Below are 14177 nucleotides of genomic sequence, written 5' to 3' on the forward strand. Positions count from 1 at the left end.
ACATATGTTGCGGACCGGTGAACCTTCAAAATCCAAAATCTAGCCTTTTGGTAGTTAGGTATATATACGTGGTTCTGTTAAATGATGGTACTATGCATGGTTCTATTTAAGTTTCCATAAGGCGAAGCTCGAGATGAAGTAATTGTAATTGTTCGCTATCCTTTGAAAGAAATGCGACTTTGCTATTTTTATATAGCCACTATTATACTGCCAAGTGACGCGTAATTTCACTTTTGGAATTTAACGAAGTTTTGTTTAAAGTCTCGGTAGCTTAATATATAACTTGTCCGAAACGAGTTGCCGGCTACCGTTTAGAAGTTTGTTATAGCTCTCGCCCCATTGTGACGCACGCCTAAAGTAGACCATCACCTCTCTAATGCGACATCATACAATAAGTCGAAATCAATTTAAAATTCCATGTTTCATTTCTATAATTAATGAAAAAGTGCCCAACTTCGTGCATTTTAGAATTGAGATGTATAATTCATATATTAGATTAAAATTAGCCAACTAGAATTATTTAGTTGTTCAAGTCTGGTTCAGAATCACTGGTTTAAATCACGACACATTGTGGCCTGATTGTCGTGTCACTGAAGCGAGTAGTTTGCGATCATTATGACATCATGAGAGTGGGAGGGAGTACATATCATCTGACTCGCCCACAACCATACACGTTCAGGGTATTCTTGATATTCTGGCGCTTGCTATTATGATATATTGGGTTCTATGGTCGGCTACAATACACAGCAAAATAGGACTTGTGTAATTAATGTGCTGGTTTCTGTGTTAACGCATATAAATCAGAATGACCGTGGCCATTAATTTCACTTTTATAGTTTTGACTCGAGTCAAGTCGAGTTATTTTCAATTCACCACCGAGTCAAGTCCGAGTCCAAGTCAGCAAGCGGAGGGCCGAGTCCAAGTCATGGTATTATGACTCGAGTCGAGTCCAAGTCAGTGTGTTGACTGACCAGTTTCAAGCCAAAGTCTTGTTAAATCCACTTTTTATAACTCTGCTTGGTGATATCGAATTGTTCACATTTATAATATACTAAGTTTCCTCAATTTTAGTAGTTTCTGACCGCAATTTCAAGTACCAGTACCAATAGAAACAGTACCAACAGTGTGGTTACTGTACTATTCTTCGAAATGTCGGTCTTGGCCATCTGAGTCCAAGTCGAGTCAATGCACAGATTGACTCGAGTCGAGTCGAGTCATTTCCGTATTTTGAGAAAATGACTCGAGTCTGTCGAGTCATCATAAAATCGTGACTCGAGTCATCACAACCCTGCATGTGAGGTTACAAGGTTCATAAACTCAGTAGACTTATATAGGATACTATATTGCAAATGCTCTCTATGACAGTCCCAGTCCCATATTTCAGTGCTTTTATCAATACAGATCGTTGCAGCAAACGTCGGCAGTGATGACGTGCCTATCAGAAACTTGAAAGATCCGATTGAGATGAATTTCTCCGGGGAGAAGAAGAAGCCCGGGCAGAAATCCGGAGCGAGCTTTAACGTAAGTATGCCTTTGTCCATACCCCATGCCGCTTCAACTGAATAGTGATAGCTCAAGTGTGATCCAATATCTCGTAATTATCTAATACGACGAAAATGCTGCAAGTCTGCATACTGAAGGGCATCGGCGATAGTACTGTGTGGGCATATGTTGTGTTGAGATCATTGGTCACTGGTCACTGTGGTCAGTAGGCTATATTTGAAACCTCACAAATATCAGCAAACATCAGAAATAGAGTCTGTGGGTGGGTAAACTCACGGCTATGAAAATCGTACGACTCCCCCGCCCAAATTCGCGGGTCGGTAGCAAAGTTTTCACGAGTCTTCGCGCACTCACCAACTCACTGTGCGGTTCCTTGGACAACAGTTCGTAACGACAAAAAAGGTCATCACTTCGTTTTTCTTGTGCGTGGCGCAGATTTTTCTGTGCGCAGCGACAGCTTAGAGGGAACATTGGTCGGTAAAGTGTTAGCCTATAGCAAGGGTTTATGTCATTTACATCTGATACAATTTCACCTCGACTGTGCGGAGAGACTACCGTAAAATTGCATGAATAACATCATCTACATATTTAATTGCCTGCAAAACGTCATTCCCTAATTCCATACCTGCAGAAAACGGTTACACACTTTACATTCTGTGTTGATTTCAATTTTTGGATATCCACCAGTCCGCCGAATATTTTTTGAATTTCTACCCACTCGGGAGCTAAAATTGCTTGGGAGCCACTGTACTAGTTGAAATAAATGAGCCTCATACACCCGTCGTCCTATGCATATGAATGCGGTGAGACGGCAGTAGGCACATCACCTTTTGTCAATAATGTACCTGTAAATCATATCTCGGACATAGTCTATTCTCAGGCTGCTGTGAATCCCCATTATAGTTTGTCTCGAGTGTCTCTCAAACATTTTTGAGTTAGCGCCCCCCGCTCCCTGGACCCCAACCCCTAACCACGCCTAAATTAACAAATAATAAATAATAAATAATAAACAAAAGTTTTTCTGCATTTATCACAACTACCAATGACACACATGAAGCTGTGCATCATCATTGTTATATGGGGTTTGGGCGTTGATAAGAACAATCTAAAATTTCGACGTTCCGATGCGTCAAGTTGGTGCCTGCTGCGTCAAAAGCTTCGTCACGGCATTGAAAGCAGTGTCCCATACCGTCCAATTTATATCCGGTGCCCCCAATCGCCCATTGCCGGAGTCCCCATGAATGACGCTCGAGGGTGCTTGCGCCTATGTTGGGGATCACTGGTTTACATTGTAACATGATCTGAACGGAGGTGATCAAACTGATTATGTAGGCTACATGATCGAGATAACCAACTATACGTTGGTGTAGATTGGGAACATTGAAATAGCAAAGCCACAAACTCCATTAGGATTGAATGTTGATGGACACCAAAACGGAGTAAAACTGCTCGGTCCGTACTCACGTCCGCCTTCCTGATTGCGTACAGCTCTACCCACGTTCATAAACCATAAAATGCTATAATATACTGTGCTATGTCGCGATGCAATAATTACGTTGAATCAAGCACTGCATGCTTGGCCGGAAGTACAATGGAATTGGACGTTAGACGTTAGAATGACACGAAACCAGGAAGACTCCGTGTCATTGTAATCCACTACAGAGGCATGAACACAGGCAGAATCGCTGAAATAAGTATGGTATCTCCCAATTGCTAGCAATTGCTAGTGTCACGTTCACAACCAATCCAATATCACGTGTATTTATCTAGAAATTTCCAATCAGCTGGAAACACCACCCTGTGTAACGTTTAGTTTCGGATCAGTATTGAACAGTGATCGTTTTCCAGAGAACGATGGATTTCTTCAAATGTGGGTATTGGAATGTTGGTAAAAGCGAGTGGCGCTACGACGGGTGTGTATGGGTCGTGGACAGCGACGATAAGTTGACCAGATGCCAGTGTAATCACTTAACCAACTTCGCTTTACTTGTGGTAAGTAAACTCCCACTTCCATCGTTATCGCCTACAGCGTGACTTAATTTATACCATGTTTGCTGAGGCTTTAATCGAATGCATATTCGACATCCCACCCCAAACGAATGATGATTGTGAATATACTTTGATTTTGAATCAATATTGCAGCGTACATCCACGATAAATCATCCAACATAAATATCGCGTTATACAGACAACTCCGCTTAATGCGGACGATTCGTGTGGTTTAAAGCATGTTGTTATCGTTGATTTTTGATTTTAATTTTACCATACTGATTTTATTGGTTATTTTGGTTTTTCAAATTTTCGGCCGAGATGCGTGAATTTGGTTTATTATCGGACAATTATCTGCATTTTATATAAACCTGAGATAGCATCTCGTCACCGGCACCGGTATAGTTCAGCTATTTGACAGACAGACGGGAAAAGAGCAAAGAGCGATAGTCAATCAATATGTTAGCGTTTTGCTGTGGATACTAGTTAATTGCATGCGACATGCTGCTGCTATTTCCGAGGCAGTGGCGGGATGCCGCAAACGAAGCGCAATCCGGAGTCTCTATCGAATTCGAAAAATTCCCTCATCTCTGATCCAGTTTGCGGGCAGAAACCACTCCATCGATCAAGATAAAGATGCAACTACTATTGAAACATCCCGATTTGACTCAACATGTTTCATTGCTACTAGAGCAGATCAGTATAATGATTCGGGCGACCCATCATTATAATATAAGTTAAAAGTTTTCAGCTATCATTACCACATAGGTTGAACGTTTTCAGCTATCTGGATGATGATTCACAGCCCCACATTATTAAAGCTAATCGTTATCCTTCGTCACCTTGATTGACATGGTCGTCATTCATCCCATTTTCTTTTGTTCGTGTTGTTGTTATTATGAGTAAAAAAACACAAAAAACTAAAAAAATCATTATTTGAATTATTTAATTGATTGAAATCGATTTTAATCAAGGGCAAAATGATTTTACCCAGAACCCTGCGGTCATCCAAGCAGTGTTGTTGAATGATTTGTCGTACTACGTGCTCTGATAGCCTCGGCAAATCCTGCGCAACAATGATGTGATATATACGTTGACTATAAAAGCGTAAATGATAGGGACGTGCAAAAGTAATCTTTTTGATCTCTGAATTTGTTACAGGCAACGAACGCCCTGGAACCCAATGTGCCCCTGGAAACGGTCAGCATAATCGGAATGTCGCTTTCCATGCTGGGTCTCCTGCTTACCATTATCATCCATGCAATCAAAGAGTAGGTTACTATTTCGGAAGATATTTTTGAAGTAAATGTTACGCAGCTATACGACCACAAGTTTTAACCTCATAAATGCATTTTTTATTGTGTTTTGGTACTTTATGATTTTAACTACAAACCATCGTGGTAATTAAATCAATAACTAAGTGTATTTTAGTTCACTTCGACGCGTACAGCTTGAGGCGACACTATGTACCAAGCCCAACTAACGCCTTATGACCCGTACAAAGTTCAAAGTCCTGCTCCGAAATATGTTCTGACCTGACAGTATTTTTGTTACTTCGATTCAGAGACATCAGAAAAAGACGGCCCACGCAGATATTATTCCACATATGCGTTAACTTACTGATATCCAGCATAATATTTATTGTTGGGATCGACAGAAATGAGAACAGAAGCACGTGTACTCTGATCGCAAGTTTTATGCATTACTTCTACCTGACTACCTGGTGTTGGATGGCCGTCTATTCGTACGATATGTACAGGTCGCTGGTTATGGTAAGCCGTTTTCTATGTGAAGCTGGTACAGTACATGTACAACGTTTACACTATGCTGCACTCATTCAATAGGTATTCGGAGCGAGCAAGTCGCGTTATATGACGAAGTGTACCTTAGTAGGGTACGGGGTGCCGTTACTGGTAATGACACTGGACGTTGGAATAACGGTGGGATATGTGGACAAGATCATTCCACCGAACATTTATGTTCAAGGTATAAGCTTGGGATGTCGCTGTCCCAAGTTCTTTGACGGCCAATTGTTTTCTGAAACTTCTTTTTTGTTCGTGCGTTCATACAAGGCGCACTCCATTACGGGAGTTAAGATTATAAAATTAAATCTTATGGTCGTGTCGGTGTTTTCTGTATCGAAACATGACTTGTACCAGGTTTTACTAATTGCACTATGCTTACACAAGTGTTAGGATTTTAGACTTTTAGACTTCCACCTAAAGCGGTGGTTCCCAACCGGTGGGGAGTTCCCCCCTTGTGGGGAATCAAGAGGTTTCTGGTGGCGAACAGACGCACTAGTCCAGTGGTTCCCAACCTTTTTCATCTCGTGCCTCCCTTGGCCGAAATTTAAGCCAAAATTCCCCCCTTGGGATAAATCTGCCCGACGATTAAAAAAGGTCATTTTTACCGCGTAAACACCTGTTGACTGAGTGAATAAGACGGGCGGTACCGAGTGTTTGTTTCTAGCAGTGTTGTAATAACACTTTGTAGACCTCCAACAACAATGGTCTTGCTCGCAATCAAACAAATTGTGGAACGCTTGACTGAACAGTTCAAGTTTGCGTATGCATTTGACCAATAATATTGGTACTTTTGTATATAGGAGGGTTGACCAGACTCGAGTCTGACTCGACTCTCCATTTTCTGACGACTCGACTTGACTCGAGTCATTTTCTCAAAATACGGAAACGACTCGACTTGACTGGGGTATTGAGTCGACTTGGACTTGAGTCATTGAGCATTCGTCGAACCAAGCCATATGACTCGAGGCTATAAGACGGCAAAGACCGACATTTCATTGTAATTTAGAAGAACAGTACAGCGACCACCCTATTAGAATTTCGTCTATTGATCCTGGTACTTGACAATGCGACAAGAAACTGCTCAAAGTGAGGAAAATTAGTATATCATAAATCCAAATCATTCAATATCACCAAACAGGGGTGTGACTTGGACTCGGACTCGAGTCATAATACCATTACTCGGACTCGACCCTCTGCTCTGTGACTTGGACTCGAACTTGACTCAATGATGAATTAAAAATGACACGACTTGACTCGAGTCAAAACTATGAAAGTGAGATTGACTTGTGACTCGGAGCCTCGTGATTTAGTTACAGCCCTGATATATAACATACACGTGATCAGATTCCCTGCTGGAGCTCCTTGAAATTTAGGACACCCATTACGTTTCGGCAACATTGCACCAAGTTTAATATGTCTTTTTTTGATCGGGTAGCTGTTCTTTGACTTGAATCGATGACGTTGGAATATTTTGTCACTGTCTGAAAATGTTGACTTGAAAATATAAGGTAAATAATTTCACTAGAGGCCTCGTTATGACAGATTCGGCTCAACATTTGCTCGCTTAGGATATAGTTGATTGAGAGGCCGTCGCTTGCCTACAAAATTGTCTTGCGAGCTGCAGCACATCTGAACTAGTTTGAAAAAAGGGGGGAATTTGTATATGAAAAAGAGATTTCAAATAGCATTTAAACATACTTTCAGCAAGCGAAAAACAGCCATGAGGAGCATACGTTCGGATTTAACTGGTTGACTAAATGACAGTTCGGACATGAACAATTTGGAAAATCCGTTACAATTTCAAAGTGGAATTCCTCCCTAAAAATTGCAAAATTCCCCCCAGGGGGGGAATTCCTCCCCGGTTGGGAACCACTGCACTAGTCAAATAAATACATACAGTACGGAGGCATAACACCACAATAACGATCACAGCTCACTGCTGCTCTGGACTGTATGCGTTGTTAATGTTATGGCGTGTTGTTGACAAAAACTTATTCTGGAGTCCGGATCACAAACATTGAGGTCCTAAACACGTTTAGTCCGAGTAGCATGGTGTGCAATGAAGCTTTCGCAGACTTTTGTGAGTTACCGGTATGCACAAGATGTTGTATGTTGCAGTTAAAGGCGATGTCTCAGGGATATTGGATGCACTAAAATTAGCAAATAGCTTGTCCGTGACATCCCACATGCCCCGCTGGTGAACTTGAAGCTTGATAACATGTAATGACTAAAGTTGAAAGAAAATCGGACCATAGTTAACTCGACCTGGGATTCACGTTTATTCAGGCAAATTATCAGCAACTGCAACCGTCAATGGTTTTATTTACACGGGTCGTTATTATCAATCCTGGGGCGTCTTAACCTGCACCAATAGAAAGTCGTCACTGAATAAATTCTTGCCAAATTTTATTGGAAGGGACAGGTACAGGGATTTTAGGTTGTGGGGAGTGATGACTCGGGAATGAAAAAAAGGTTGGGAACCACTGATCTTATATGCAAAAATATGGCACTATGGAATACATATTTTTCATTCACTTGAAAATTGTTACTTCTACTTCTACGACATTTCGGGTCGTCAGAGGTGGGTCGTACAGAAGTTCTTATACCCTTACGGAACAATCGAGTAACCTTTGCTTATCACGGTAACTCGCTTTATATATTCGGAAATACGCCTATAGTGTCACTTGTCATTATGCATTGGTCGCAACGATACGTCGTCCAACTTAGAAAGTAGCTACCTTCCGTTAACTGCTAAACATATGTCCCTCCTCGAACTAAGCTACTTTTGAAACTATACACCTATAAGTTAAACGTATAAGTGATAAGTTTCAGACCCTCAATAATCCACCTGAAATTGTTATAAAAATCTTGGAAATCCCTACTTTCAACTTGTAGTTAGTAGAAATATCAGTGGTGGTCAAAATAGTCACCAAAGCTACTCAAGTAGGAGTAGAAGAATCGACGCAAAAATAAAGGGGAGATGTGGTACCGATGGATCACTGGGACCGAAAATACTTGAAAAATTCTCCATGATAATTCCATGATTACACTCCGTGAATCTGTCTACAATTACATGCTGACAGAATCTTTCCTCGCATGCAAAAAATTCGACCTGCGTGAGTTATGGGGTCTGTGACGACTGATTTACGTTTTAGGGGGTGTAAAGTAAATTTTGATCGACATTTGCATTTTTCTATATCCTCTTGCAGACTAACAAACCCGCCATAATTTTAGATGTGAAGTATAGGGCTTGTATCAGCGTATATAATGGCACATATTTTTTGAATCAATGCTATCCTTAAGTGGACTATTTTCAAGTCAATTGCAATATTTATGGGGTGGGGGGGACCTACGGTACCATAGTCGAATCAAGCAAAATGGATGGACCAACTAATCACTTAGCAACAGAAACTCGCCTACCTATATATAGGCTGTAAATCATAGTTACCTGTGGTGTTTTATCGCTATTACGAGGTATTTGAAAGTCAAAATGTCGATTGGCGGGTAATATGTATGTGACAATAATTTTGTAAGTTTAGGCGTAAATCAAAACATGATTTTATGCCAACATTTGTGTTGATATGATCTATTTTATTCTTGAAGGTCGCGACGAAACAGTTTTCATTGGCTTCCTGTAGCTTAGCTTATAGTACACAACAATACAAGTTAACAAATTAGAGTTTTTGAACGTATGTCTCATAGGTCCCATGGTCGTGTGCCTTTGGACCCACCGGGTGGGGACCGATGACACGTTCGAGCAACAAATTTTAAACGTTTATAAATATTTTTTGAAAAGGCGGATATTCATGTAAATGTCCGCGATAGGTAGAGCTTGTATCGAAGTGTTGAGATAGCAAAAGATCTGCTATTCTCGGCTGAAGATTTGAGGGCCAGAGATCATTTTGCAATTTTTGATCCATCGGTAGCACATCTCCCCTACTCAGCATGATTTGAAAGAGTACTTTTAAAAGCAACCTTAAGCTACTTCAAGTATAATTTACTGGCTTTAAATCTACTCAAGTCAAGTAAGCGGATGCTAGAACTGTCATGATACGATCGCATGGACTGTCAACAGCAGCAAATTGAGCTGTGCGGAGGTGCAGCGAGCTTGATTCACATTGATGCAACCCCGGAGGTATCAGATTTCGACAGCATAAGCAGTCGACCACATCATGAGATGCAAATGACAGTTTTTCTATGCTGGAATAGTGATTCTTAACTCCACCTCATTATGAGATCCGCAGTTGGAAGAGGAGCAATGTGGTATGTGGAGAAGTTGTATCGGATACGGTGTTAACACTTTACGCGATTAGTATATACGTGAATAAAAAATACGTCGGCTCGTAAAATGCCATATATTGTCATTTTATTTCCGGAAAAGAGAGACATTACTAAACTTGGTCTTGAACTTCAGCATGTATGTTCCCCGGAAAAAATGAATTGGAATTAATCGGAACTCGAAGTAATGATATCGCGAATGAAAAGAGAAATGCAAATGCAATTTCTAAAAATGGAAAATATATTTCATGTCTTTCGTCCAGAAAGTTCAGCGGCGGTCTGCTAAAACAGGCCTAACGATAAAAAATATCCAGATACCACTATTCCAGATTGAGACACGCCATGTGCTGCTAGATTACGATACGATAGGCAGCTATATTTACTGTGTTGAAACATGTCGTATGGGCGACGGTGGGGTGTGAACGGAACCAGCACGTAACCCGCTACCTTAATTATATTCACCAGTAATTTCTTGAGAACATATTTGTCACTCCATATCTTCTTTGTAAGAAGCGCGGCGAAAATGCTGGGCTTTACTTTACTTTTGGGAATATTAATATATTGTTAGTAGTCCTACTCCGTGAAAACAGCCTTGAAATTCGTCAGGATCTCTTTAATTGGAGGAATATATTATTTCTACTAGACAAACTGAAAATAGCGAAAAGCATATAAGTAAGTCACACAATATTACAATGTAGAAGTAGGGGGGAAATTTTATTTACTTTAGTAAATACTGTAAGTAGTGGAAAACTACTTGAGTACTTAGAAAAAGCAGAAGTACCACGTGACTGACCACCACTGAGAAATATACGGTGTTACTTCTATAGCTATACTTGAGTATACTTGGCATAACAACTCTTACTATAGTCAAAGGTATGCTTCGATCCCCTCTGCTCGTACCAATGATTCGTGCAAATACATATATGCCTACTTTCTAGCGCTAAGTAGCGATGCGGGGTTTTAATGATGGTATGAATTGCAGGCGATAACTATCACAGACTGAACAACGTCACAGGCCGTCAATCAGCCTACGTCGCAGAGAACATATGCTGGATACACCAATACTCTCTTTCCATGGGCTTCCTCGTTCCCGTCGCTATTATGCTGGCGTTCAATATATTTGTATACAGCATGGTGTTAAGAACACTTTACCGGAGAGGAAAATCGGTAAATACAAATGCGTGCACAACTGCGCAATGTTCACTCGTGACGTTGAAGGAGTATTTCCATCAGCAATCTTGCTATTTGAATCCATAAATTCCCTAGTTTAGTTTACCCGTTACAAAAATGATAACAGTCATATTCCGTAATGTGGTATGTGTTTCATGATTTGCTAATAATTTACTGTCTCAGCAGTAATCAGATAAAGAGTGATAAAGTTCACGTTACAATCGTGCCTTTGGATTACAAGCATTATTGTCAATCAGTTAAGAAATCATGCGCCCAATATGCACACATCAGATTTGGACAACCTGCTAATTCTAGTCGTGTAATTAGATCGAAACGTCGGTAATCTAACGCTAAGGTAATAGGTAAAATGCGTCCATGCTCTGATTTTAATTCCAACTTTATTTTTGGTATTCCTGAAAATGCTATAGGAGTAAAGGAGTAAAGCTTTGCGTACAGAAATCTGCCATTTTCATGCGTATGAGAACGGGCTCCGATTTGTCATGAATTGCTGAGCTTGAATTTTTTGTATGTCTTTCTATTTCGGAATGTATTTTCATTTCCCAGTTTTTGCGAATTCAGTAAATCTAATTGTAATCCAACCTGTTAATCAAAACGTTGGATGTAGCCTACTATTCTAATTCTAATCTGATTTGGAAAATCTAAAAATTTTCCAGACCAACTGTGCCTCATATTAATATGTCTAGGTAACTTCTCATTGCGCAATTTATGTAATCAAAATTATTGCTCACCCATTGTAGAGACTTGGTTACCGGAATCCGAATTATGACACGTTAACTAGCGCGATAATGTGGGCCGCGGGTCTACATACATTTGCGAGCAAACATTTTCGAGCACGAACATTACCAAAACAAAGGTGCGTTGCAATCTAACTGATGTTAACGTTCATTCACAGTTCAAAGAACTTGTTGGAAACTTTGATCGACCACAGATGTCTAATTGACTTCAACAGCGAGTAATGTACATTACGTTAATAAATTCATGGAAAACTGTTTTGGTCTCTATGCTTCAAACTTCAAGTTTACGTTAAATACGATCTTTTCCTTGTATAGATGGGTAAGTCCGCGATTAATGCATCGATTCAGGAATCCGACCCGCCAAGTACTTCATTTTCCCATATCCGGCCCGCCGACTGGGAAAATTGTCCGTCCCTGATATATGCGGACTTGGGGTTATTTATCGTGAATACCTCTACCCACAACACCGATCTGTCTCGTTTCAGGTGCAATCCTCGGCAAAGAAGACAAGTATGAAAGACAAAATTTTCATAAGTGTAACACTGATTGCAAGTACCGGTATTGCCTGGGTGTTCGGATATTTAATGCTTCTATCAAAAGATGCAACCTATCTCACAGTCATGAGCTGGGTTTTTGCCATTTTGAACACTATTCAGGTTAGCCAACGGTGTTTTTTGTTTCACCGACGCCGCAAAAAGCTGAACGTGAATCGTACAAACCTTGAAAATATCTTTCGAAGAACAATTCCGAATGTACACCAGGTTCATAACCACGGCATCCCAAACAATTAATTTCCGAGGCTTATGTTCGAGGCAGTCCCTAAAGTGTTGTGCCGTTCGATCATGATATCATCATTGCGGTGGAAGTCGACACGGGAACTGAAACGCAGTATTCGTTACGGGCCACGGTCCTCAATTTCTGATTTCTGATACTCCATTTACGTGGTTACGCATAGAGAAGTATGCAGCTAATCGATGGCCCCTCCTTGCTGTCAAAGATACAGGCCTTTGAATTTTCCATCGTTTTACAGGGCTTGGTGATATTCCTGAGTACTTGCGTTCGTAATGAGACGATGCGCAACATCTGGCTACAGCCTCTGTTGAGGTGCTGCGGAGGAGAGAGCAACTATAAGCTGGAGTCCACTTCCAAGTCTTCTTCGGAAAATACATATTCGACGGCCACTAGGGGAACATCGGCGCAGTCGACTACCAAGCCTCTGGCTTCAGAAAGCAACATGTAACAGGAACAGAAGGCTCCATACCATGTGTAGTGTTATGACGTCACACCGATAGACCATTATGCAGTGAATTTCCTTGGTCTTCACGCATGGATAGAAATTGAATTTTACGGATCAGCCGAACGCAGTGATGTGTCCGTCAGTGTACTTTCTTCGTGATTAATCCTCACGGTATTGAAAATATATAATCGTTAGATTTCTTGCTTCTAATTATGACATTCTTCCAGCAGTAAACTGTATTTTTCCTAGTAGAGTGTATCAATGATTTCACGGCTGTTGACGGTGAATCAGCGAATAATTGGCAGTATAGGCAAGGTCATGATGACAAGTCAGGACCATTATGTTTCCAGAGAACGCTCCAAGTAGGCCCTAATTATGCACATACTTTGGCGATTATTGATATCCGATTTAAATATTATAGTAGTTTTGACCGCACCTCATATTTTACCGATTCTCTAACCTGTACGTAGGCTAACCATCGGGGGCTGTGCAGTTCAAAAATTCAAATTCTGATTAAAGGAGGGCTGTATATATAGTGATTCTTGCCAGATTCAGTAATTTCCTTTTTGTGATTTAATGTCATGATTAATTAATTTGGTAATATATAATTGAAGTATTACCTAATTCGCGATCAAACTTTATCACCTGCGATCAATGATAAAATACATACAAAAATGGTGGGTTATAACTGAGATGCAGACTACATGTGGGAATTGCGTTCTTCTGGATGTGCCCTTATTATGATGTGTATTGCAATGGTACTGTTATGCAGTGATATAAATATGATAGGATTATATCTCTAACCCTGTAAAGTCTCTCGTTTGCACAGTTAACTAGTTTAATGTATTAGTAATAAGTCTGCATTGCACATAAATTTACAGTCAGTTTACAAGTGGATTTTTCCACGATGCACTTTCCTTCGCATATGCCGGTGTACAGTGTGTAGGTGTATGTGACACATCCTGTTTCATAGTTTCACTATACCATTTTATCATTCTTCCTTGTAATTATATTCCCATGTTTGAAATATAAGATTCGAAGCTAATATGAGCAGGAACAATTGATTTCTGAGAATTTTTCATCATGAAACATAATATGCTTGTGAACTTGGTACTGATGAAACATGAGGTATCAGAAATTCGATTCGATGTGATGCGACCTATGGTTCGAATGTCGACGTACTAGTTGGTTGAGCATTTAAAATATATATGTTTTTGTAAAGTCCATATCTATGTTGGTGATGTTACAGTCGACATTGCCACTTCCGAAAGTAATTTTGGTTGTAACCGATTTTACGCGGTAACACAGCTTTGAATGTAGCAGCAATAACGTCTGATCCGGCATAATGCAGCACTGGTAAATGCATTCACTTTTACTTGGTTAAAGAAAGCCATTTTATCTAGTACATATCAATCATATTAATGGCAGCACTGGGTAATG

At 40.3% G+C, this 14177-nt stretch overlaps 2 protein-coding genes across 2 annotated transcripts in view; both read left to right on the top strand.

Annotated features, from left to right (window-relative positions):
* Positions 1 to 14177, top strand: part of LOC145441974 (uncharacterized) — a 128389-nt gene that overhangs the window by 10157 nt on the left and 104055 nt on the right. The window lies entirely within an intron of this gene.
* LOC145441820 (adhesion G-protein coupled receptor G7-like) lies at positions 624 to 13782 on the top strand. The gene is made up of 9 exons (XM_080319757.1): positions 624 to 629; positions 1402 to 1521; positions 3352 to 3495; positions 4654 to 4763; positions 5057 to 5264; positions 5337 to 5478; positions 10558 to 10742; positions 11986 to 12156; positions 12531 to 13782. The coding sequence occupies exons 1-9, from the start codon at positions 624 to 626 to the stop codon at positions 12738 to 12740; spliced, it is 1296 nt and encodes a 431-aa protein (XP_080175883.1). The 3' UTR covers positions 12741 to 13782.

Source organism: Botryllus schlosseri, chromosome 6, assembly GCF_051294905.1.
Source record: "Botryllus schlosseri isolate E-star chromosome 6, Bs_hap1, whole genome shotgun sequence".
Lineage (NCBI taxonomy): Eukaryota > Metazoa > Chordata > Ascidiacea > Stolidobranchia > Styelidae > Botryllus > Botryllus schlosseri.

Coding starts and splice junctions, on each gene's coding strand:
- LOC145441820 (XM_080319757.1), top strand. Junction 1,522..3,351: donor AATCCGGAGCGAGCTTTAAC/GTAAGTATGCCT, acceptor ATCGTTTTCCAG/AGAACGATGGATTTCTTCAA. Junction 10,743..11,985: donor TTTACCGGAGAGGAAAATCG/GTAAATACAAAT, acceptor GTCTCGTTTCAG/GTGCAATCCTCGGCAAAGAA.